Source organism: Pleurodeles waltl, chromosome 3_1 (genome assembly GCF_031143425.1).
Source record: "Pleurodeles waltl isolate 20211129_DDA chromosome 3_1, aPleWal1.hap1.20221129, whole genome shotgun sequence".
NCBI classification, from domain to species: domain Eukaryota; kingdom Metazoa; phylum Chordata; class Amphibia; order Caudata; family Salamandridae; genus Pleurodeles; species Pleurodeles waltl.
Genome location: NC_090440.1, coordinates 544,274,570 through 544,300,000, shown reverse-complemented (window position 1 = coordinate 544,300,000; position 25,431 = coordinate 544,274,570). Strand labels below are relative to the sequence as shown.

General features: G+C 44.4%; 1 protein-coding gene across 1 annotated transcript in view; it reads left to right on the top strand.

Moving 5' to 3' along the window:
* LOC138283515 (gamma-crystallin C-like) overlaps positions 1-22,660 on the top strand; it is a 51,454-nt gene extending 28,794 nt beyond the window's left edge. Inside the window, exons 3-7 of the mRNA XM_069221453.1 lie at positions 14,873-14,921; positions 17,002-17,123; positions 18,084-18,219; positions 19,425-19,564; positions 22,406-22,660. Of these exons, the coding sequence (XP_069077554.1) occupies positions 14,873-14,921; positions 17,002-17,123; positions 18,084-18,219; positions 19,425-19,564; positions 22,406-22,538 (580 nt within the window). The 3' untranslated portion in view covers positions 22,539-22,660. The remainder of the gene's footprint in view (positions 1-14,872; positions 14,922-17,001; positions 17,124-18,083; positions 18,220-19,424; positions 19,565-22,405) is intronic.
* Positions 22,661-25,431: the final 2,771 nt, after the last annotated feature.

Sequence of the window (25,431 nt, the reverse complement as noted above, 5' to 3'; positions counted from 1 at the left end):
CCTTTTTTTTATTTTTTATTTTTTATAAAGAAAACAAGCGGCTGTTGCAGGAAAAGTGCCATTGCCCATCCTGTGTGATTTGTTTTCATTTTATTCACCCACTGTGAGCAAGATGGAATTGCTGGTGACCGCCCTCCCTTTTGAGCAATCAAGGTGCAAGCCATAATGATCCATAAAGATTAGATTTTTCATAAGCTACTGCCTCTTGGGCTCCAGTCGCCTTCCCAGCATAACCACACGAGTCCTAATTTATAGACCATGAGCATAATTTCTCAATATGGGTATGAGCAGCCCAAAAGGGCTAAATTTGAAAACATTCCCTCATCGTTGGTTATGTAACTGAGTCCCACGCCTAGTGCATAAGGATACTTCCTTAGCAAATGTACTCATTTTCTCTTGCTTGGTATAAGATAGTCTATATACTGAAAAGTACTGTGTCCAATGGAAGTTGGAACTAATTGACTTACAGATCTCTCCACTGATTATTTTCTTGCCAACATCTGTAATTTTGAACCCCACATCCTCCGTCCATGTTTGTCTCATCTTCTCAAATTTCATGGATTTCGGCCTTGCTCAGATTTTGGTAGAACAGTGTTATGTAAACTGGTATAGGGGTGAAGCACCTCGTAGACAAATCTGAACCCCTCCCTGAGGAAATAGCACAGAGAGTAGCTTCTTAGCTGAAGTAATTAACCCCTCCAACCCTGACTCATCTTTGACTGAAGCTGCTTGAATGTATTCGAAAACTACTTCACAGATTTACACTCACCCACAAGGCTATGGTTTGCGGGAGGTTTACGAGTTCTGAATTGCGGAGCCAACCAAAACTGGCCAATTTCAGTTGGGGTGGAAGGGATGCTGATTTCTCAGTGGCATTCCGGTTTACAGTCATAACCATAAATGTACTTTAACTATGTTTTTTATGGATTTCAAAGCTTTAAAAAATATATATTTAATGTGTTACGACGAATCCTAACTATAACTTCACTTTGATTGTAGTTTTTCAGTGAATCTATAGCCATCCACCAATCCATTGCTTTAAGTGAGATGAAAAAAGGAAGGGGTGGGTCGAGGGGGTGTGTGAAGAAGCCCAACCAGTTTCCTTTCCTACAGGTGTGCAATATGCAATTAAAGATGTTGCTTACAATATGTACAGTAACATTCTGTGCTTCACATAGCAGGCCACCTGTTTAGTATTTGGGTGCCTTTCTGTCAGTTTTTTATAACTGAATTCAGGTATATCACACACCCCTGAAACAATGATTTTGTTATGAATAACGAGAATTGAAAATATTTCAATTCTGAAAATATGAGACTGAGTGAAACATTACAAAGGTCTGTGAAAGAGGTTAGTGCTCTTCGGTTTGTCTCAAACACCACTGCTCTCCCTTTCATACCACTTTCCTCTGCAGTCTCCCTGTGGGACATCTGTTCTCTTATGCTCCACACATCTTTCTAAAGTCCTCCATCTGCATATCTCACATTTCATCTATTTGCTCTTCAGCACCGTCTTTTCACTCTCCTTCGCGTACTTCTTTCATCGTATCCACTGTATTTTTCCCCTTAGGTGCTGTCTGTATTTAGACATTAGTGTACCTCCTCACACAACTTTCCACAACTACAATTGGCACATAGGGAACCTGTCAACCTGTGTGTTTTGCACAGAGGCCAAGGATTGGATGTGCACACTTTTGAGCCACTATCAGGCACTGTGAGAATCATGCACTGCCTTCAGCCTCAACTTCGGAACTCTCATTTGTGCACAATCGTAAACGCCCACCCACAACCTGAACTCACTCAGTCACCTGGAGTCCGTACAGTTCCTAGTATCTCCTATACAAGAGTCATATGTCGCATCCAAAACTACAGCAACACAGCATCTTAAAAAAACGCAAATACTCTTAGACAAGGCAACAAGAACTGAGATGTGTGGACTCCAAACAGGGACTGCGCTGCTGACAAGGATTACCTTAAGAGTTTTTATAGTCTTTGTTGTGGCATTGGTCAGTACTTAGGTTAGTAAAGTTAAGGACATGAATATAGCGCCTAAAAGGGACCTGGTTCAATGTTAGTTTTTAATTACTGTGGGTACTCAGATCTGGCAAGACCTGATCTATCTATCTATCTATCTATCGATCGATCGATCGATCGATCGATCGATCTGTCTGTCTGTCTAAGCTTGATTAACATCTGGACACCCGGACATCCACGAACAGCTCCCTGGGGGCTGTGACCAGGAACTGATTTTACTAGGCCTTCGTGGAGTGGGTCATTGAATGTTACTGGGTTGGTTGGAAGGAGAGATGTGCCTTTTATAGCTACTGTTCGGTTAATTTCAGCATTCAGTCAGGTCGACACCAACATATCCAGCTGCGGAGATTTGGTTCCCAGAGGCACAACATAGTTGCTATGTTTCCATCCTTTTCCTCCTCTATTCTAAATTCAACATGACAGCAGCTGACTGGTCATGAAGCATCACAGTCTGCACTTTCAGATGTCCAAGGATGCCATTGACCTGGGATCCTGCCTGTAAAAGGGGAATACGAGCAATGGTCAGATGGCACCGGTGGCGGGCACCTCTTAGAGCGTGTACAAGGCCTCCTTGAAAAATACCAGTGCGACAAGCCGCTGGCTTCAAACACAACAGTTCTATGACTCAGAAGCTTGTGGTTAGAATATGTCACCCTGCCTGTCCCATAACCCTGTCACCTGGGAGTATGCTTCTGTCAGTCATTGAAGGAAAAATCGATAGGAGGCCGTCCTTCGAAGCTCATGTCTACAAAGCAGAAAACACCATCATTACCACTTCCAGCTGCCGCAGAGCTGCGTCATGCGCCTTTCGCTTGGGCATGCAGCATCTTTTCTCTGGACCATTGTCCTTTCACCTCTGCGGGACAGCTTGTGCATTGGTTTTTCCCTTAAGGTTATTTGTATATTGCAGAAGGTTCAGAAGAAGGCTGCCATGCCATATTGACTTTCTTCAGGCTGAGCTCAGAAGGATCATGCCACCACTGCTGACCAAAGCTTCAACCGGCTATTTATTCAGAGTCACATTCATTTCAAAACCTCTGTCTCATCCCACGGAGTGTATTGCCTGCCCGAGGCAGTCTAGTTGTGCAGTGGGGCTGTGCACTGTGGTTTCAAATGCGCCTACCGTTGTAGTGCCAACTGTGACCTACTCGTTTCTGGCTCCATTCAGTTGTGTTTAAGGGTGGAACCATGGCTGTTAAGGTACATTGTCCTTGGAATAGTCTTTCCCTCTCATTCCGGTGCATGGAGCCCATATGCACTTCCAAAAGGCTCTGAAGTGCTCTCTTTCTGAGAGAGTGAGATCCCTGTGCTGATGACCTGGGAAAATAGGTACAGGCAGGTCGAGCTGTTGCCCCAGTGCTTTAAATGGTCCGGTACTCACCGGTACTGAGTACCAGCACTTTTTTTTTTCCTCCCAAGAGTACCGGAACTTCTCTGTTACAAAGGAGAGTACCGGTACTCACTGTAACAGGCCCGCATTTAAAGGGACAAATAGTCATCATGTGAGAATGCACCACATTTCTACAATGCGGCGCATACTCTCATGATGGCCATTTCACACTGTCACGGCAGAGCAGCGTGTGACATCACCCGCCAGGTAGTTGTGTGGCGGGAACAAAAGAAAGCACTTTAAAAAGCGCAATTTGCGCTGGCTTTCACTTTCTTCTTTGCCAGCACAAGCACAGCAGACGGAAAAAGCCATCATCAGACAAGGGGCAGAGGAGAGCAGCTACAAGCAGGTTTGCTGCCAGATTGAGGACCCAGCCAGTAGTCATCAAGCAGGACAGGACTCTGTGTGATTATCGAGCGACATCGAGTTTCAGCAACTGGACCCTCGTGCCATCCAGAAACAGATTGCTGCAATGAAAATTCTTAAGGTCTTTTAATGTTTGTCAGTAGCCCGCCCCAAGCCCCGCCCCAAGCCCCGCCTCTAGCCCCACCTCCTTGCCACGCCCCCAACCAAAGCTCAATATGATGAGTACCTGCACTTTTTTTTTTCCATTTAAAGCACTGTGTTGCCCTGTAGTGTTACCCTGAAAATACACTAAAACAAGGCCTGCAGATCTTTATTATTGGGATATTTTTCTGTAGCATTGTCCTCTGTGACCAACCCTTATGAACCTTCACATGTGGAAGTGGAGGGTCAAGAAAGTGGTTTCTTGTTGATTGGTGAACTGGATTCAAATTACAGATTGACAAAAATATATTTACTATTGAAACCTCAAACGAACCTTAATTAAGGGATATTTGGGATACATGATAAAAAACAGTTTTACTGTCAAGAACATGCTGTTGCGCACTGATGCTACAGGCATATCTTACAGTCCTTGAATTTCTCAAAAATGTTTTCCTTTTACTGCAGAATAGCAAATGAATCTAGTTAGTTTTAAGTACGTGGTTGTCAAAGAGATTATCTTAATCTGTAGGCGAGTTCTCTCCAAATGGGTGACATACCGCATCTAGGAGAGGAACAAGCATTAAAATGCCCAACGTTCTCGCCTTTGGGACCTATGGGCTTTGCCAGTGTTTTTTAGCTATGCTGCACACAATCCCCGAAGCTGTGCTGCATAGCTAAAGAATTAAAGAAAAAAGCTTTTGACATGGCTGAGAAAGAAAGAAATATGCTGTGTCATTTTGCAGTCACACAATTGCGTAGTGCGTGCGCGACTTAAAAGTCGTGGCCATTTATTTTTTCTTTTTACTTAACGATCGGAGTTTGATCGGTAACTAAAAAGAAAAAAAATGTGTGAAAACATTTTTTTTCTCAAGGCGGGTGGGGGCAACTACACAGGGGGCAGAAGCACAGTGCTTAATTTGTAAATTAAAAAGGTGCCGGTGCTCAAAGCTGCTGCAATTAAAAGTGCGAGCACAGAATACTTAGGCAGCGTAATCCTGAAGCCACCTCTGGCCTCTTCAGTCCATTTAAAGCCACTCCCTGCCCCTTCAGCTCACTCTGTCAGCTTCCTGCTTTTCCCCTTTCTAACGCTTTTTAGGAGAAAGGGCTGAAGCAACGTAAGGGGCAAGGAAGCAACAATGAAGGGGTGTGTGTGTGTGCAGAAGCAAAATGGAGGGCACCGGCCGGGGTAAAGCAACGGAGACAGCAAAGTAGAGAATTGGAGAGGAGCAAATGGGTGAAAAAAAGCAACATGGAGATGATGGGGAGAAGCACACAGGAGAGAAGGCAGTGTGAGGTGGAGGGGGCATATGGGCGAGATAGTGGAACACTGGAGTATGTCAGGGGAGAGAAGTACATAAGGCAGACAGCTGGAAATCATATGCACTGTTGTGGGGTGCAGAAACAAAACAAGCATTTGCAACGCACTAGAGTCTTGCATTTCTCCGAGTTACAGCTATTAGTAGTTGTAAACTCCCAACCAGATTTTTCTTTCCACATTGAAAGAAAAAAACAGCATGATTGCGCTGCTACAGGTCACTCGTAATGAAACCTATCAGCAAAAGTGCAATTAACTATGTAACAGGGTCGATTTGATGTTATGCAAAGTGCTCGACTTCTGCCAAGCGAGATCGCACTGCAAACAAAAGATAACAAGCATTTGCAATGCAACGGGTCTCACGTTTTCTCGTGTTAGAGCTGATAGCGTTGTAAACTCCTAACCCGACTTTTCACTGGTAATGAAACCTATCGGCAAAAGTGCATTTATGTATGTAACCCGAAAAAGTGCAATTAACTGTGTAACAGGGCTGATATTATGTAAAGCGCTCGACTTCTGCCAAGCGAGATCGCGCTGGGAAAATAGAGAAAAAGTAGTCCACGAGCCGGACAGAAAACAGCGAGCTTTGCATGTTTTCTGTACTTGGTCGATGCGCTCGAGGAGGGCTATCCACCGGAAAATGCATGACATGTGCATGCCTTCCATTAATGAAATCAAGCACATTCTAACAGGCAAGGTTACAAGCCAATGACAGACACTGACGTGATGTGGACAGGGCTCCGAGCCCTTTTTAATTACTAAAGCGTCTCGCTTAGCGAAACGCATACGCAAGCGCATGCGACGCAGGCTCGACCCTAAAAAGTAGTCCACAAACCTGATGGGAAACAGCGAGCCTCGCATGTTTCTAGTACTTGGTTGCTGCGCTCGGAGGGCTAACCACCAGAAAAGGCATGATGTAAGCATGCCTTCCACTAATGAAAGCAAGCAGATTTTAACAGGCAAGCCCACGAACCAATGAAAGACAACTGACATGACGTCAACGGGGCTCCGAGCCCTTTTCTAATTCCTAAAGTGTCTCACAAGGTAAACCCATGCGACGCAGGCTTGACCCTAAAGAAAGCACCATTTGAAAAGTGGGCAGTAGAAGGATCCAAGTAATGCCTCCATGCTCCAGGGGAGGTACAAACACTAGAACAGGATGGAACGCTCACACAAGCGAGCGAATAGGAAGCAAGAAAATAATAGTGAAAATAAAGGTAAGCAATGGGTTTGGCTCTAAGACAACTGTCAGCTAACAGTACGTCTCGTAGCAGAACACAAAACCTAAAATTCCTCCCTCCACACCCCTCTATTACCAATTGACCAGGCCTCTGTAATGCTTTACTTCTAGTGATGAGAGATTGCAGCATATCTACATTTTGTGATTATTCACTGATGAATGCATCCAGCGCCTGAGCAACGTGTATTTTACTTCTTGCTGTGGTTTTCTGTCTTCGACATAATTGTGGTATGTGAGGTTTTTATGCTTGCATTTTACAATCGCCTACGTTTTGGCTGCTTTTCCCAGCTTCTATTTCTGTGTTCCTTCTGTGTTTTAACTGCCTTTGAAAGAGAGAGGGCACATGAGGACACACTCGCCTTGCCTTCCAGGGAGATTTATCAATAAAATCAGTTGTAGGGATTTGTCAGGTCAACACTGCAGCACTGAACGGGCAGTCTGGAGGGAGGATTAGAGAGTTACATTTCTGCGGCACTTGACGGGTCAGACAGTACTGGGAGGAAGGCCATGTTGTTAGGGTGCGGTACACCGTGCTGGAGTAAGGCCAGCGGAGGAAAGAGAATGCGAGCAAGGGCACTCCTACACACCCAGGCAAACACTGCGCAGACGTTGATGACACCTTTGACACCGTTAGACAATCTGCACACGTTTAGCATTGAATAACATTAACCCAACACAAACAGTATACAAAGACAAACACCTTTTATACGTACAATGCAAACGCACATCATTAACACTCATTCACATGCATCAATAATGCTCAGACCATTCACACACACACCAACCTTCCAACACCATTCAAACTCATATCATACATGCACAAAGACACAGTGTTCTCATGCACATGGGTGATCCTCCACAACTCACACAGCGAACAGTCACACACCATCTTGTATTGTAGTAATCTGAATTGAAGGTGAGTCCACTTGGCTCATGTTTAGAATTTCTTCTCTTAAACGCACCCTGGTTTGACGCAAGGGACAAACGCGCAACTTTGTTAATAGATTGTGTTAGTTGTCAAGAAAGGCAGAGTAGGGGAAGAAACGAATAATCCCTTACCCCCAAACTCAACCTCCCATACCTATTAGAGCTAAAATACATTTCGCAATCCTTTTCTATAAGTGCTTTAAAATAACAATTGTATTATTTTTTCCCGTAAAAAAGAAGTCGGGGTACGTCGCCAGGTTTCTTCAGTAACTGTTTATAGGAATCTGCGGGGACCTACTGCCTTCGTAGTCCCGGTAACTATTACTTCCTTACTCTGGCCTGCGTAGAATCCACAGCTCGTGGCCTTTATGCCCACCATGTGAGCAAGTCCTTGCCACACCGCTGGGGGTCGCACTATACAGGAATTCTAGCATCCACAACCTTGAGCGAGTAAACAGAATTATCTGAAATATGAGTGGTGCAGTATTGACATCTAGTGGCAAGACAGAATACTGCCGTTGTCTGAAACACATGCTACTATTGACTATGACAGAAGAGCATTGTTTTCAGAGAACCTGACGTATTACCTAAATGAAGTGGACTGTAAAGATGGCAGAAGTTGTACTTAGTTTGTGTCATGGCATGCGTGCCTCGGTTCATATGGCATGAAGATGAGTCCAAGTTAGACCGGGACTTTTCAGGCTAGATTTGAAAGTAGACATTGTGGTAGTGGTGAATTGTAGAGTTTAAAGCACATACACCGGGATGCGCCTTAAGGCGTAAGAATTGCTGGGTTTTTCTAAGTACAGGCAATACAAACGAAAATAATCAGCAGGTGATTTAGAACAAGTGTCCTGCCCTGAGGCTCGCTCTATAAGCGCCTGTTCCAGTGGCGTAACCAGTGCTTAATTTGTAAATTAAAACGTGCCGGTGCCCATAGCCCTCCTCTTAAATACACGGCTGCTTTATTTAAATGTGAGAACATGGAATATTGAGGCAGCTTAATCCTGAAACCATCTCGGGCCTCTTCAGTCTGTTTAAATTCACTCCCTGCCCTTTCAGCTCACTTTTGCAGCTTTCTCCCTTTGTGACGCTTTTTCGTTTTTCTCTTCCTCCGTCTTTGCCATATGTCTCTTTTGGTCGCAGCAAATGCTTGAGGCAGAAGAAGAAGCCCCGACCCTCAAAGCACAAATTAAGCACTGGGCGTAACGAAACTGAAACCTCCCCATGCAAAGTACCTTCGAGGGGAGCCTCCCCCTGGACCTAGTCTGGAGCCTCCCCAATGCACAACGTACTGTGCTGAGGGGGCCCCTAAAGAATGGCCTGCGGGGGCCTTTGTTACGCCACTAATCTGCATGCCCATTGTTGGAAAATGGGTTATTGGTAAGGGCAGGTAGGTACCTACACCTAGCAACAAGCCACCAACCACCACTTAGGTCCAGTTAGGTCTCAGTAAATTAACCCCAGCTCAACCCTTGGTAGCTTGGCAACGAGCGTCAAGGCTTAACTTAGGAGACAGTGTGTAAAGCATTCAAATATCACAAAATAGTAATTAAATAAAACACAGGAAACAGTTTAAAAATCCAAAACCAATTTTTAAAAATAGTTTATATTTTTATCTTTTAAATGACACCAAAACGAATAAAATCGGATAAAGGGAACCGGAGATATGAATTTTTAAAGAATTATTATTTTTCTAGCGCTTAGAAACAAAAAGCGCCAATCGGGTCATCTGGTTGCACCTCGACCGGGGCAAAGTCAAACTTTCAGGCCGACCGCGATGGAGCCCTGCTCGGCTACAGGTCGCGGGAGGCCTCGGTTAAAAAGTTACCTTCTGACTTAGTCTTTATTTTGAAGATTTTCTTCAGCGGGACGAACCTGCCAGTCCTATCCGACCTCCTGGAGCCCTTCTCCGGATACGCGATGCTGGATTCCTCGGTGGAGATTTTTACCTTCGGACTTAGTTGTTTTTTCGAGGTGAAAATCCTTCGACCGGGGTAAACCTGGATCTTGATCCGACGTCCATGGAGCCCTTCTCGGATACGATGGCTGGGAGGTCCCGGTCAACTTTTTACCTTCGGACTTAGTCTCTTTTTCGGAGATTTTTCTTTACCGGGACGAACCACCAAATCAGGCCGGGTCGCGGTTGAGGCAAGCCGGCTAGAATTTCCGCGGCGGGTCGGTCCCTCTATGGAGCTTTTTTACAAAAATTCTCAAATCTTCTCCAAACTTCTGGGGCTTCACCCAGATGTTCTTTTAAGGTTCTTTTGGGGTCCACAGCTCACCCCAAGGGTCCAGAAGTTCTGAGATGGTCCTTGGGGGGTGCGGACTACCACTCCCAGAATGCACCTGGGGCAAACTCCTTTTTGGCCACTGGACAGTGGTCAGCTGGTCACTTTCTTCAGGAGTTGGTGCAGGGGACTCTGGATAGCAATTTTTCACCTGTAGCAAACAGGGAGTCCCTCCTTGAACCAGTTGAAGCCAGGCAAAGTCCTTCTTGTGGTGAAGCCCAAGTGTGCAGCTGGTGCAGTCCTTCTGAGTGCAGGTTCCAGGTGCAGGCCAGGGGTCCAGCAGGGCAGCCCTTCTCCTTTAGTTCTTCCTTGTTGGAATCTGATGGGGATCTGAGGTGTGGGTGCAGGTCTGCCAGTTTTATCCTTGCTCCTGGGTGAAAAGCAGGGGGGTCCTGGTTCTCCAATCAGGGGCAGGGTCCTTCCCCCTGCGATGACCACTTCCTGGGAAGTGTGGCACAAATCCATCCCAGAGGGCAACATTCTCTAAAAATCCAACATGGCTGAATCTGATTTTTGGAGGTTACATCTGGCTGAGCCCACCCACTGGTGTGGCTAAAAATCATAAACACACCCCTCTCCTGCCCTCTCCTAATCTAATCAAGGGGGCACCTAGTTGTCTGGGGTTGCAGGATGTGGGGGTGTTGCTGGTTGCTCCAAATGTCCTTCTCTGCCTTTGAAGACCAGTTTGGCAGCCCTCCCCCTTCCTGCCTCACCATCTGCTGAGGGGAGATTCTCTCCCACAGGCACATTCATTTGTGTGAAGCCAGGCCACTTCACACCTCATCAAGGCAGCTTGGCTAAGCTGCTACAGGCTGGCCAATCAGAGCACAGCAGCAAAAACAATGCAGGGCTGAAATTGGCAACTTTTTAGGTAAAGTCTAAAACTCTTTACCTGAACAAGTTATATTAAATCCAACAACTGGAAGTTGTGGGATTTATTACAACAATTAATTTGATACCAAATTCTTGGTATGCATCATTTAAGGAGACTTTAAAATTTAAAACAAAGTCTCCCCATTCTAGCCTATGAAGGCCATTTACTACAATGAGGGAAAAACGAATTTGGCTGTTTTTACCTCACCAGGGCTTATAAAACTATTTTTTATAAAGTCCCTGCTTATAGTTGCATGGCACCCAGCCCTAGGGGCACATAGGGCACACCTTAGGGGTGACTTATATGTAAAAATAAGGTAGTTTAAGACTTTGGAACTACTTTTAATTCCAAAGTCGAATTTGCATATAACTTTAATTTAAAAGCAGCCAGCAAGGCAGGCCTGCCTTTAACATGACACTGGGCACCTCAGCAGTGCACCTATGGGTGCACTACCTATGCTGTGGTCCCTAAACCTACATGCCCTACCATATACTAGGGACTTATAGGTAGGTTAACTTAGCCAATTATAATTAGCCTAATTTGCATATTGATTTTACACAGAGCACAGGCCCTGGGACTGGTTAGCAGTACCCAGGGCACCATCAGAGTCAGGAAAACACCAGCAAAAAGTGGAAAATGGGGGCAAAAAGTTAGGGGGCCTCTGCAATCAGCCCTGTTTTCTCACACCCATATTTATTACACTGTTCGCCCTGTATGAAACCTGATGTGTAGCGAACGGTGGGAACTAACGGGAGAACGAATGCAACACGTCAATGTTCACTAGCACTTGTTAACGCGTGGCGACGCACTCGTTGCTGTTACCGTAAGACGTGCTCACGTCAGCTGTTCCTAGACCACAGATATGTTATTTGTCTCAGTTTTTTATAGAGCGATCTTGACCCGAAGGTAATGGATCGCTTCACACGAGCACAGTTGCATTATACAAGATCACAAACTCTTTTTTAAGGCACCGACAGATTAACTGATTTGCCCAGAATCTAGGGTGACCAGATTTTGAGGAGCAAAAACTAGGACAGGTTCGACATAAAAGAAGGACAAAATATATTACTCTAATTCTTATATCTGGCCTGTCCCGTTTTTTGCATAGCTTTGTGAATGTGTGCCCATACGTGTCTCTCTGTGTGTGTGTTTATATGTATTTATATATATATGCGTTTATATATATATATATATATATATATATATATATATACATACATACATATATACACACACACATTTACATGACTACATATATAAAATTAGCTATGGCTTGGCCTCCCACCCTGCACCCCCAACCCGCCCCCAACCACCTCTCTCTGCTCCACATGCCGTCTCTCTGCTGGGAGCAGACAGGGAACTGTGTTGTCTGACAGTAACAGATAAAATGCTTTAATTATTTCATACTTTGTAGGCCTCTTTAACTTATGTTTTCCTAGATGATCTGACCTTTGTCCCAAAAACTGGGACACTTATTTCATAATCTGACTTTTGTCCCAGAAACCGGGACATTTATTTAAAATGAATAGAACCGTTGGGACACCGGGAAAGTCCTCTAAAAACCAGGAGTGTCCGGTGAAATCCGGAATGTCTGGTCACCCTAGCAGAATCACAGCATATGGAGCCGATGCCGAGATGTTCAGGTTTCCAGTTCCAAAGTCGACAGCTCTGGAAGTAACGCCACATCCTCTCCTCATTTAGATTTTGCTTGAAGTACGTTACCAAGTCGTCCGTCTTCATCGTCCCAGTCCTGCTAACATGAGGCTTTGTCTTGTCATACAGAAAGAAAAAAATCCTCTCTCCAAGAATAGAGAAAAACCTCTAAAAATAGATAGAGTTCCTCTTTGATCCCTAAACTAGGCTCCCCTCACAAGCCAAAATACTAGGGAACAACCTTCCCTCACTATCCAACGAAAGATGTGCCCCTCCTCACACAGCTTAAGTGGGTAGTTGGGAACCCAGGACTGTGGGGAGGAAAACCAAGGCACAGATAATGAAGATTACTGGCCAGTAACCAGGTCATTGGCGAATATCACCGAGAAGCACAGCAACTTTAATAAGTGACATACCAGCCAATGAGCAGAAGAGTAGTCATTAGTGGCTTCTGCTCTCTCTGTCCATCGGTGTGAAATGTACAGGCCTTGTATAGGAGACAGTTCTAGGAGTTTCTTGGCCATTTGTTAGCGAGCACTAAGCAGAAGCAAGGTGGCGCTTGGTAGACACTGTCTACTGTGGCTGAAATGGACGAGGCGCTTTGCAAAGGACCCGTTTGCATATTTACAAAAAGAGTGCACTGCTAAATGGCAAACGGTTGTGAGTACAGTAGGAATTGAAGACTGGCTTCTGTTTACATATTTGCCTGCATTAAAGATGATGGAAGACAAAGACCATCTTGATTTTTATCCGGATCTAATACAGAGCTTGCAAACACGTATCACTGCCCACCTCTAAGACTTTATAAATCGTTAGAGTCACAATATTACCATGTAATAACGAGGAAGTTCCTTATTATTGGCTTGTAAGGACTGCATAACCTATAGCCTGATTAATGCTCATTGATAAATGGGTTGGCTGTGCGCATGGTATTCAGTCTCAGATGCATTATAATTAAAGATCTAAAATTACACTGGTCCTGAAGAAAGCCATTCCGTCTAATTGGCAACTTTCCATGGCTGAAATATGTGGATCTTTTGATGTGTGACTGCAATTTCTCAAGACCGAGGATGCCTGCAGGCAATTTTAACTATATATACTCCACTCGTGAAAAAAGAGCTTCAATGCTAAACTTTGTAGAGCTCACCCAGATGCACAGACAGGGGTGGCTCCTTCTCAATGGCGAAGGAGCATTGCCACCTGGCTGAGCCAGCAGCAGAAAAATAAAATGATAGTTCACTATCGTTTTATTTTTCTGTTGCTGGCACAGCCAGCAGCATGTGAAGGGAGGCGCGGGCTGGGCCGCGGGTGGTGGGGAAGGAGGCGAGAGTGCACTTATGTGTGCATGTGTGTTTGGCAGGCCGTGTGGTTGAACAGGGTTGGGCAGTCCAAGCTGCTCAGACCAGTCCTGACGCTGCTTTCATGCTAGCTCTAGCATGAAAGCAGCACCAGGATTGCTGGGAGCCTGTTCTGGTGTCCCAGTGAATGTTGGGACACCACATTGAGAAGAGGAGTGATGAGCAAGGTCACAGGAGATGGTGGCATTGTGGTAAAGGTAAGTTTATTTATTCTTTTTTTTTTTTCACCCCCTCTGTCTCGGCCGCCACTGTGCACAGGGTATCGTGGGTGAGGACCTGAGGATGAAGCAGGCCACCAGTGTTACTGGTGGGTGATGGTCCTTTTCTAAAAATAGGCACCCCCACTACTTTCTGAGAGGCTAGATCAATGATCAGTTGTCAATATGTGTTCTCTTTCTTTTGGTATTGGAAAGTGTAGTATAGATGCAGTAAGTGGAATGTTTGGAGAAATAAATACATTTCTTCTGTTCGTACCTGTTTTAAGGAGGTGTTCTTTTTGATGGAAAGCCCGGTCTGGCTTGCTTAGTAGATCAGGCTTTGCATAAAAAACTATGGGTGTTTGTGCTGAATGTCTACTAACACATAAGTAACTCCCCCTTGACGCAAAGTGGCTCAAAGCAGTGCAAAGCGCTATTTGTGTTGAGGAAAAGCACAACATGCCATTTCTGCTGTTAGTAAATACCTTATAGGAGTTTGCCAGTAATCTGGATATGATATCTCATGGCTCGCCTTGAGTGGTGCTTTCGCATGAGCACTCAAGGGATTGCTCTCCTTAGGGTGGGGCTGAGGTCATATGCTGAGATGAGTCTTTCATTTGGAGCACATACCTTTAATCTGTGTAATCTGCAGAGGATTTCTGCGAACTTCTATGTCTGGCACAAAATGGCCCGTTAGCACTCAAAGCTTTGCAGGGACTCTAGGTATTTGCAGAGTTTATTGTTAAGACAAGACATCAGATTCACAACAATCATTCCCTTTCTCGGACCTCTCACCCTCCAGCCCAATTTTTTGTTTGGAAAGATAAACCAATGCTGTTGTTGAAGCTGAAGCGACTTCACTGCAGAGTCGCATTTACAGGTTAGTTCCTTGTTCCAGTATGCAGGTTACCTACACTGGGGCAGATCATTGTGTGCATGAAATGTGACTACTTTACAGCAGGAAGTTCACCCCTTTTAGAAGTAATTGCTGGTCAGGAAAACTCCTGATTTGCCTGAAGGACGCTCTATTTCTTAGTCTGTGAACTCAAGGGACTTTATGCTAAAGTTTTCCTGTTGCTTTTCTTTCAGCAAACTGGGGTCGGTCCTGCAGCGAGTGTTCTTCTGGTCCAATGGGAGGGTATGTTCACCTTCTTGTATTCTCTTCATAATTATTATTTGATTTAACAGAAAACCTGCTCAACAGCTGAACCACATAAAACATGAAAATCATGCAGATCTGAGCCTCAGGCGCACTAAACTATTTGTCTTTGCAAATGCATTTATGCACCGTACATTCTCTATAATAGTTGAATCGTGACTTGAGAATGCCTGCTGCCAGGGGCCAGCAGCCAGGCCTCAGAGCACCACTGTAGCTGCAGAACACACAAAGAAAAGGAGATTGCGGTTTCCTTTTTTAAAATCAGTTTTTTCCCAAATGGACAGTGATCAACAGAAAGGAAATATTTATGCCAACATGTAGATTTTTTTATGTATGGATAATTAAAGGAGAGATAGAACTAATTTTCATGTTTACACATATTCTGAGCAACAGCATTTTTTTAAATCTGATTTAAATAAACTGATGTGATATCTTTTTGCAACATATTAATCACTGCTTTTTGGTCATTTTACTTTTGCACTCCAGTTTTCACTTTTATTCTTCACATCTGCAACATACTATCTCTTTCATACTAAATTTAAAAAAAAAACAACAAGGATGAAAGTGATTTGTGGAAAGGGCCAAGGCGTGACCAGTGTATGATAAGGGATGAAATATCCTCTGCCATCCACTAAAAAAAACATTGCAAGTCATCTTGGTATTCTATTACCATATAAAAGAATTCCCTGCAGACTTGCAATGGCCTTAAAATTTACGCTAGGGGATACTTTGCCCCATATATATTGTGACCCCATTCTCAATAAAGCTTCTGTTTGTTGCTGTAGGACAGTTGGCTTTTTTCCAATGCAGAAAAACCTCTTACCCACCAACACTGCTGTCCAATATCTATCTAGCGTTTTGCAGACAGATCTGAGTTTATTGCAACTGTCACAACATATGTATTTGACTGCCAGCTTTGGCTTTTCCAAAATATATGTGCTATCTCTACCATCTCTTTTCACTGGTTACACTTACAGAATTTGGCCAGCATAGCTTGCGTGTCATTATTTATCTTCTGCATTTTGTATCACATCTGCATCTTACCCTTTTGGTTACTTCAAAACATGCGCTATTGATTAAAAACTTAAAAAAGTAAGAAAAAAGTTGAATTTAACATTTCATGTTTAATACACAAGCTTCAAATATCTGTCCATTAATATTCTAAAAATTACTGATCCAGGCCTGATTCCTAATGAGGCTGCAATCTATAAATTATCCCTATAGTTAGATGACTATAATGCATCTAGTGAAGCACAATGCCATGGTTGCAAGACATTTCATAGGCATTTGTATATACTGTGTGTGTTTAGATTCTTGAATTTTCATAGCCTTTACATCAATATTTGATGGCAACTGGTGATAAAACAGAAATGCATTTTTGCAGAAAAACATTGTGTGATGGCCACTTGTAGAGATTAGCAGGTGTTCAGTCATAATATTTCCAGCACTCAGTGCTGACATCTAAGCCCTACTTGCCCATTTTATGAAATCCTGCTGGAGAGTAAGTGAAACAGGGAGGACCTTATACAAAGACACTGAATTATTTGCCACCTCTTGCTCTCATTGACACAATCCCCAATATGTTAAACCTCAAATGCCATTTCCTCTGGGCGGTGGACATTTCGTATGCAATCAATCGCTTTTTGACACTTTCCTTGGGTCACAGCATCTAGATACAGCGAATAAATTGCAACATTTAAAAAGGTGGACAAAGATCATCCTCTCTCTATTTTAGGCACCTGCACATTTTCATTTTTTTTCCTTTTCTTTGAATTTTCTATTCTCGGACACATTCCGTAGGTTTTGTCGCTGATATAAATGAGATCTAGGGTAATGAAGCTCTGTTAAATAGCATTTTGACAACATAAGTTAGATTGACAATTTTCCTATGTTAACTTTTGCTAGTAAGAATGGAGATAGGCAAGACCAATCATGTAGTTTAAGTTCTCGTCTGAGCCAGTGAAAGGATAAACTCTCCATCTCCAGTACCATCATTTCAATGCCACTTTTCTGATGTTGTACTAACTACCAACATGTCTGCTATCTTGCTTTGCCACAGGTAACCCTGTATGACCAGCGGAACTTCTCCGGCCGGAGATTGGATCTGACTGGTGATTGCCCACATCTGCAAGAGAAGAACTTCCCAGAGCGGTGTAACTCAGTCCATGTAGAAAGTGGAGCGTGAGTATCTGACTATGTCTCTCTTTTACCCAAGGCATTGGTTGGCACAACATAAAAGCTGTGCCCAAGCAAACTTCTCAACTCTACTGTATTCTGCATAGACTTCTATGAAGCTCTCCAGAATGTAGTTCATGGGATGGTAGAATGAAGAGGAGGTGGGACACCAAAGAGGCAGACTAACAGGAAGAGGGTTACCACTAACTGGCGGCTCAGTTTGTTTTTCCTTCATACAGTTTAGATTGATAAATGGCATCCCAGAAACCTCTAACCTCTCCATTAAATGGCAAGGCCTTCTATACTGGCCTCTGAAACATGACACTTCTTAGAAGAGAAAGCTAGGGGTCAAGGTGACCCAATAGAGTAAATGAAGCAGCTGGGCATCCAGCAGGCATACTCAGGATAGAAGGTGATTCTGATGGCTCAGGTAACTAATGCATTTCCTGCGGAGAGCTACGTTTCACTTTCGTGGCCTCAGGTTCGAATTCTGGTGAATCCACTTAGGCTTTGATCCTGCAGAGGTCGATATTGATTGGGGTAACAATACGAATATCTGGTGTATGGCTCCAAGAAGCCCCTTGGTGAAGATGCACTTTGCAAATAAACATGCTGTGTCAGAGAGATGATGTCCACAGAGGCGGGCCCACAATCATTCGGACTGCTCTTGCTCAGCCTACGGGCCATAGACCGAGGATTGTCTGGAGTGCTGTCAGGAAAGTCCCGAAGGGTCTTTTAGATGAGTTATCACACGTCACACTAGAGCATGCCACCTGACTGCCTCTGCCAGAGTGCAATGTGCCTAGAGTCACAGGCTGTAGAAAACTCTAAATATCTATGTAGTCCTAGAACCTAGTGTGCAGGGAGTGTGGTCTGTATCTTCCCATTTGTCTGACCTAGGGCGTATATGCTTGGACCGCCAAACCATTCCTGATCTCTGAATCCAGGCCTTTGATCTCTGTGCAGGTGGGTTGGATATGAAGAACAGAACTATCGAGGGCGCCAGCACCTCTGGGACATGTATGAGTCGGGTGACTATCCCAGCGCGGACCGCTGGTGCTCCTCATCCGACCAGATTGCCTCAGTGAGGAGCCTCAAGCAAGTGAGTTGGATTCAAGGGACACAGGTGGAAGTGGGTGGGGGAGGTAGGGACTGGAAATGGTGCTTGTGGTGTGGGGTGCATGGCTCCTCTGGCACGTTAAACTCTCTGGGCTCGGGTTCTACTGGCCGAAAGTTGTTCGAATCTATCAGGTTATTCGATTCATAGAATGTGGCCTCAAGTAAATGTGCACAGCATGATGCGCGTGAGGAGGTGAGTAAGTGGTAGTAACAGAAAGAGTGTGTGCAATGGGCAGAGTGAGAGATCCTGACAAGCATAGGTTTGTAATAGAGACCGCAGAAAAACGTATGAGCAAAGTCTAGAATAGATTGTGACAAGTGGTTAGTGCAGGGAGCAACTGGGAATAGGGAGACACCCAAAATAGACTGAAATGATTCTCTCAACTCCTTTAACTTTTAAAGACAAAAGGCCTGTTGTCAAATGTCGTGATCGGACTACCTATGTGCTGAATAACATCCGTGTGCCTTCTTATCCTTTCCATTGCACTGATCCGGTTATACCCATTGTGACGTAAAGATCTGCTCACCGTAAACGCATATCCCCAGGCCCAATGAGAGGTTTTTGTAAAGATGTGTCTCCATGCACAAGTTGGAATTCAAAATCGTTTATTCACGCAGAGTACAATACAAGCCTCATCCTTCAGCAAACTTCAGTTCTTTCGCTGCTTAACCCTCTCCGCATTCAAATCATTTCATTCCACACGCAAGGCAACTCCTCAGCTTCCAGAACTAAGTGGTCATCTGACTCTACTGACGTATGCCAAGGAAACCACACTTTTCCTCTCCCACACACATTTTTGTGCACAAGAAAACCCCACCTCCCTGCTGCTATCCATGTGCTCAATATATTCACATAACTTTCCAAGCGGACAAAGATCTGTTCACCTGCTGCCTTTAAGCATGTGTGTTGTAGATCTGTATAGATTATATGGTCTCCAATTGCAAAATCAAGATATCTTGTCTCTGATATCCCTCTGATGTACACAATCAATATATGTTCTCCATCTACTCCTATTCTTGTGCACACTGGAGACCAATTCCCTTCATGCACCTATGTACAAACACAGTATCTGCGCCCTTCACACCCCTGTACTTGTGCACACTGGATATCCGCCCCTTCACACCACCATTTGTGTACACTGAGCCTCATGGACATCTCATCACCTTCCTTCCTTTCTTCATGTCTAGGACCAGTCAGTGCCGAGGATTCACCTGTTCGAGTGGCCTGGGTACTCAGGGCGGAGGTGTGAGATCCAGGAGGATGTTCCTAATATGATGTCTCGCTTCCGTGTCAACAACATATCTTCAGCCCGGGTCCTCGGAGGAACGTAAGACTTCCTAGTTTTGTTGTTAGTGGCGCCTTGTGAGAACTACTGCATTTTTGTTGCAAGTGTGGGAGATCTGGGGAAGAAGCAAGAAACCGCTTCACATCTTGTTACTCTGTAAAAGAGTGCTTCATGTTTGAAATACAGCAGATGCAACACTGAGGCTAGAAGCAGGGGTATTTGGGAGACATAAAGCACACCACGACTGACCTGAAACATGAAGGAGGCATTGGGGAGCACCTGCTCACCCAAAGAAGCACTTTCACCACTTTCACCTTTCTGCAAATGTACTCACTTCAGTTCCGCACTGGTCCTTTTATGTAATGAATTCAATTAAACTATTTAAAAACACACAAGTTTGAAGCCACTAGGGCTTGTTCACATATTTTCCAAGCTCTGTGTTGGCTATAGATATTTATGCAGAGATTGAGAACTTCTAGAGCACTGTAGCATAACACAGGCAAGTATATGTTTGAGACAGATCATACTCAATCATACCACAGACCTTCCAACCCAGAAAACCTTTTTACTCTGTGAGAGTGACATTTCTTGGAGAGGGATTATTTCAGAATTTCACTGCCTAAAAACTGCTTGTGGCAAAACATGCCTAGCTTAAACCCAGAACAATGTGGCATAGACTCCCTGAGCTAGAGGTACAGGAAGAGAAGGCCCCACGGTCCTAGTTTGCTGTCCCTCAGATTGTTAGATACATCCCTGCTAGAGGTTTTCCTTGGACTGAATAGTCCCTGCTAGGTCCAGATCCAGATGACTTGTCACTGTGAAGACCACATCTGATTGTTCACCGTGGAGACCACCACTGATTGGTCTCTGTGAAGACCATTGACTTGTGATTCCGCACAGACATTATGGAATACCTCATCCCTCTCCACGTGCTCTGAACCTTGGCACTTGAAATTGAGGCAAATGCTAAACAAAATCTATTTTGCTTGGATTTGATATCACCTGTCTCTCCTTTCAGGTGCTTTAGCAGTCTTCTAACAATTATCAGCAGCTTTGAGAAACAGTTTAAAGTTCTGCCTCTAAATGGCAGGGTACAGAACAAGATGAAGAGACTTAATTTGAGCATTTATTATGCGTTTATTGTTTTATTTTTTTACTTTATCGTATTCGTTAATTTTAGGGTGCACACTGCAAACGCCACTAGGTGCCATAAGTCCTGTAAAAATGCCATAAACGTAAACCTCAGAACTAGACCAATACAGCAACACAATGAAATCCTACCTCCGAAGCAGGACTGAAATTAATTTTTCAATTAGAAGAGTCCAGGATTCTAGGGCTGAGTACCCCAAATATGCGATCCTCTATTGGCCAGGGCAAAGTTCTTGAGATCATAAGGAGGTGGAGACTGCTTGATCTGAGAATACATGGCAGCTTGTTTCCAGTGTTTTTTTCTCGTGAAGATATGCCAGAGATTTCTCTTGGAACACTTGCATGCCAGCTTGAAAATGCTATTCCTAAATACTGGGAATGAATGTAGGGAGTTTAAGCCTGATGTAGTGTTACCATATTTTCCCATGTTGAGTACCAACCATACTGTATTTTGCACATGTTGCCGGCGAATAATTTCGTCCTGAGTGGTGCCACTCATTGAGTCTGTATAGCCCACGTTAGAGTTTAAGAGGGGTTCAACAATCAAAGGTATTCTGTTTCAGAGCCACAAAAGTGTGTAATATGTCAAAATCCTGACCAACGGAATCTTCCTCAGGCTTACACGGTATCCGGATCTCACATAAAAAGGTAAATGAATTCCAATTTTAAAGCAATGCAGAAACATACAGCTCAGCAGAAGCCTGTGATGGTGAATATCTGCTGCTGGCTGTTCCAACAGTGAGGAAGACTCAAAGACCTGGTCCGAGCAGCTGTGTGTTGGCATCGGCATGTTGGACTACTTGCCCGCCCCGTTCACTGTTTCCCTACTCTAGCGTGGCCCTTCACCCTGGAACCTCAGATGCTCAGAAGTCCTGGTCAGGAGGAGCTAGCACTGCTCTGTTTGAGTTCACAGCAGAGTTGTATAAAATCGGGCACCTCTTAGCAGCACCAAATCCACTCTCTGCATTAGTAATGCTGCTAGCCGAAACACCTCTAATATCGGACACTATGGGGGTTATTACAACTTTGGAGGAGGTGTTAATCCGTCCCAAATGTGACGGATATACCACCAGCTGTATTACGAGTTCCATAGGATATAATGGACTCGTAATACGGCTGGTGGTTTATCCGTCACTTTACCGTCACTTTTGGGACAGATTAACACCTCCTCCAAAGTTGTAATAACCCCCTATATCAGTCACTCACTGTGGATCCTATCAGCCGCATGAGGTGAGCCTGTCTCTCTTCTACCTTGTGTTTTTCACCCTAGGGCTTCCTAGATTCCCACAGTTCACCAGAGCCTCGGTACATTGGTTCTACACTGTTTTTATCCTGCCACTGACTTGTAGCAGTGAATACATTTGCAACACAAGAAGGGAAGACGCTCAAGTGACCTAACCCCACTGTCATCACGGTGGGAGGAGCTACCCTTACTACAGTGATAGCAGTGGGATGGTCTTATCTTACACCAAATGGTACAGGAGAAGGCTCCCCATTTTGTAGGGGGAACGATAGTTACTCTGTTTCCTACACAGTGGGCGCAGCCCATACTGCAGCACCCGCAAAGGAAGCTCAAGCTATACTCTGTGGGAAGCAAAACATACAATAATTTAAAAAAACACACACAACCCACCTTTGTAGAAAAAAAGCGCACTGACTGCTAAGTTTTGTTAAATGAATGATCTATTAGTTCTTTAAATAATGTTGTTTTTCTTTTTCTGTTCTTCTTGTTAGCTGGGTGGCCTATCAAGAGCCCAACTACCGGGGGGCACACTTCATCCTAGAGAGAGGGGACCACAACAACTGCAATGAATGGGGCAACCACTCCGGCATCATTGGGTCTATCCGTAGAGTACAGTTCATGTAACGTGGGCCTCTGAAGCAAGCCATCTGTGTTTGTACACCAGCAGTGCCATCTGCTCAGATACAAAGAACCTCCGTCTTGCTTATAATAAATAAATACATGAAAGCTATGTGTTCTGCTGTTTACTCAAACTTTGTGTGGTGGAATTTGGAATTTGAGCTGTGGTGCAGAAAATATCTTCTTGGGGGGGTTGACTGTACAGAAGGTGGTGATTCCACAACTTTAAATTGCTCTTGACACTAGTTAGCAGTACAGTTGTAATGGGTGTGCTTGGGTATTCTGAAACCCAGATTCTCTTCAGGGACCAGTTCCTGTAAAGGAACAAGCACATCATTATCATAGTGTACTTTGACACCACACACATGACACAAATACTGGGCAATAACTCAGAAAGAACTGTACTTGTTGATGTGTGGGAAAGCGCTTTGAACCTAATGAGCTTCAGAACTGGATCTTGCTGGCTAGTAGTTGACGGTCAAGTGTTGTGCTAATCACGAAATGCTATAAGGCAAGTCACAAATCATTCCCTCCAAATCAGCTGACTGATTCCACATAGCATGAGCCTAGTAGGAGATACTGCTCTTTGCAAGACAAGGTCTTCCTTGAACGTATTCCCTTTTGTGATCAAGTATTTGTTTTTTACTGGACAGAGCCCCTTTGAGTGTGCCGGGTGGAAAACAGCAGGCATAAACAGAATTTCTGCCCGCTGGCCCAGGGGGAAACAGCCCACAACATTGATGCCGGCAGCAATGTTGCAGTACATATGGTGCACCAGCACCCATCACTCTTTTCCTGTCTGCAAAGCAGACAGTGAAAAGCACGAAATGGCTGGCCATGGGGGCCACTGCACTGCCCATGCCAAATGCATGGGCAGTGCAGGGGCCGCCATGGGGCTCCCTGCACCCCATCTCTGCCAGCTTTTACATGGCAGTGCTAGCACCATGTAAAAGCTGGTGGAGAGGGGACTCGTAATCCCCAGGGCAGCGTTACTTGCAGCGTTGCCCTTGCGGGCCAGGACCGCCAGCACCACCAGACCAACGACAAGTTGTGATCTGGTGGTGCTGGCAGTGCGACCGTGTCGAAATGTTGCAGTCGGACCTCCATATTGGTGGCGGTCCGACCACCACCGCAGCCCTGGGACCGCCAAGGCCGTAATGACTGCCAGAGTGCTAAAAACTTAAATGCATCAAGCTATTTCCAGATAAGAACCTTGGTACTGGCATGAGCTGTGAAAATAAGAACAATCAATGCACTTATTAAGCTTATATTCATAAAAACGTAGAGTAGTCTGATGAGAAATATTTTCCTTACCGAGAGACTGAGATTTCTTTGAGAGTTTATGTTTAAGACATTGCTCTCTTGTATGATATTCTATTAATTAAAGGTAATATTTGCTTACCTCAATTTTTGTTCTAGAAGTGCAACTTTTCAGGGCACTTACCAAAGTCTTGTTAGGTTTGATCTACTTTGTGGAGTAGTATGTTTGTTGGAAATCTGTTCTTTCTCATCAAATCGCCAGTCAGTTTTCCAAGATCGGCTTAATTCCGCAATAATATTGCCAGGCATAAGTGTGGGTTTAGAGGTGTCTATATATGTCAATCGTATCTAGCAGAAACCTGGAATCTTCATAAGAATTTCCATGAAAGCTGGTGATCAAATTAGAAATACAAATAACATAAGATTAAAGGAAGGATAATGTTAAACCACCCATGGTGGTCTGCTAAATGGCATATTTGGAAGAACTTAGGGGCAATGCAACAAATCTTGTCTATTTCCATGCTACATCGTTTTGGATCGATAACTAGTATTTAAAAGGACTGCTTGTTTACCCAGAAGTTGCTTGCAGCAAAGAACAGATGAAAGGTAAAATAAAATTTTGTTGGAGAAAGAAGATGCAAATGCACTCAGACTTACTTAAGCATTTGAAGGGGCTTAACTGAAGTTGCAAAAACTAAAAGTCACAATAAAAAGAACTGCTGAAAGAAAACGAAATGGGGCACCTACATCTCAACTAGGAGATAAGGTCTGGTTGTTAACCAGTGTCATGGCCTTTTGTCACAATACTAAAGTTCGATTGGGGTTCACATTACCTTTTCCTGGTGCCTCCAGACTGAGTTCCAAGAAATCCCTATGGGCTGCAGCATTTCTTTTCCCATCCATAGGGAGCTCAGACAAATTTTTGCACAGGACTGCCACTGCAGCCTGGGTGAAATAATGCACACGTTATTTCACAGCCATTTTCACTGCACGTAAGTAACTTATAGGTCACCAATATGTCTAACCTTCATTTGCTGAAGGTTAGGTGCAAAGTTACTAAGTGTGAGGGCACCCTTGCACTAGCAAAGGTGCTCCCACACAGTTCATGGCCATTTCCTCGGACTTTGAGAGTGCGGGGACACAATTACACGTGTGCAATACATATAGGTCAATACCTATATGTAGCTTCACAATGGTAACTCCGAATATGGCCATGTAACATGTCTAAGATCATGGAATTGCCCCCCATGCCAAATCTGGTATTGGGGTGCCAATCCCATGCATTCCCAGGTCTCCACTATAGACCCCGGGTACTGCAAAACCAGCTCTCTGGGGTTTTCTCTGCAGCTACCGCTGCTGCCACCCCACAGACACGGTTCTGCCATACTGGGGTCTGGGGAGCCCAGTCCCAGGAAGGCAGAACAAAGAATTTCCTATGAGACAGGGTGTTACACCCTCTCCCTTTGGAAATAGGTGTTAAAGGCTGGGGAGGGGTAGCCTCTCCCAGCCTCTGGAAATGCTTTGAAGGGCACAGATGGTGCCCTACTTGCATAAGCCAGTCTACACTGGTTTAGGGAACACCCAATCCCTGCTCTGGTGTGAAGCTGGACAAAGGAAAGGGGAGTGACCACTCCCCTGT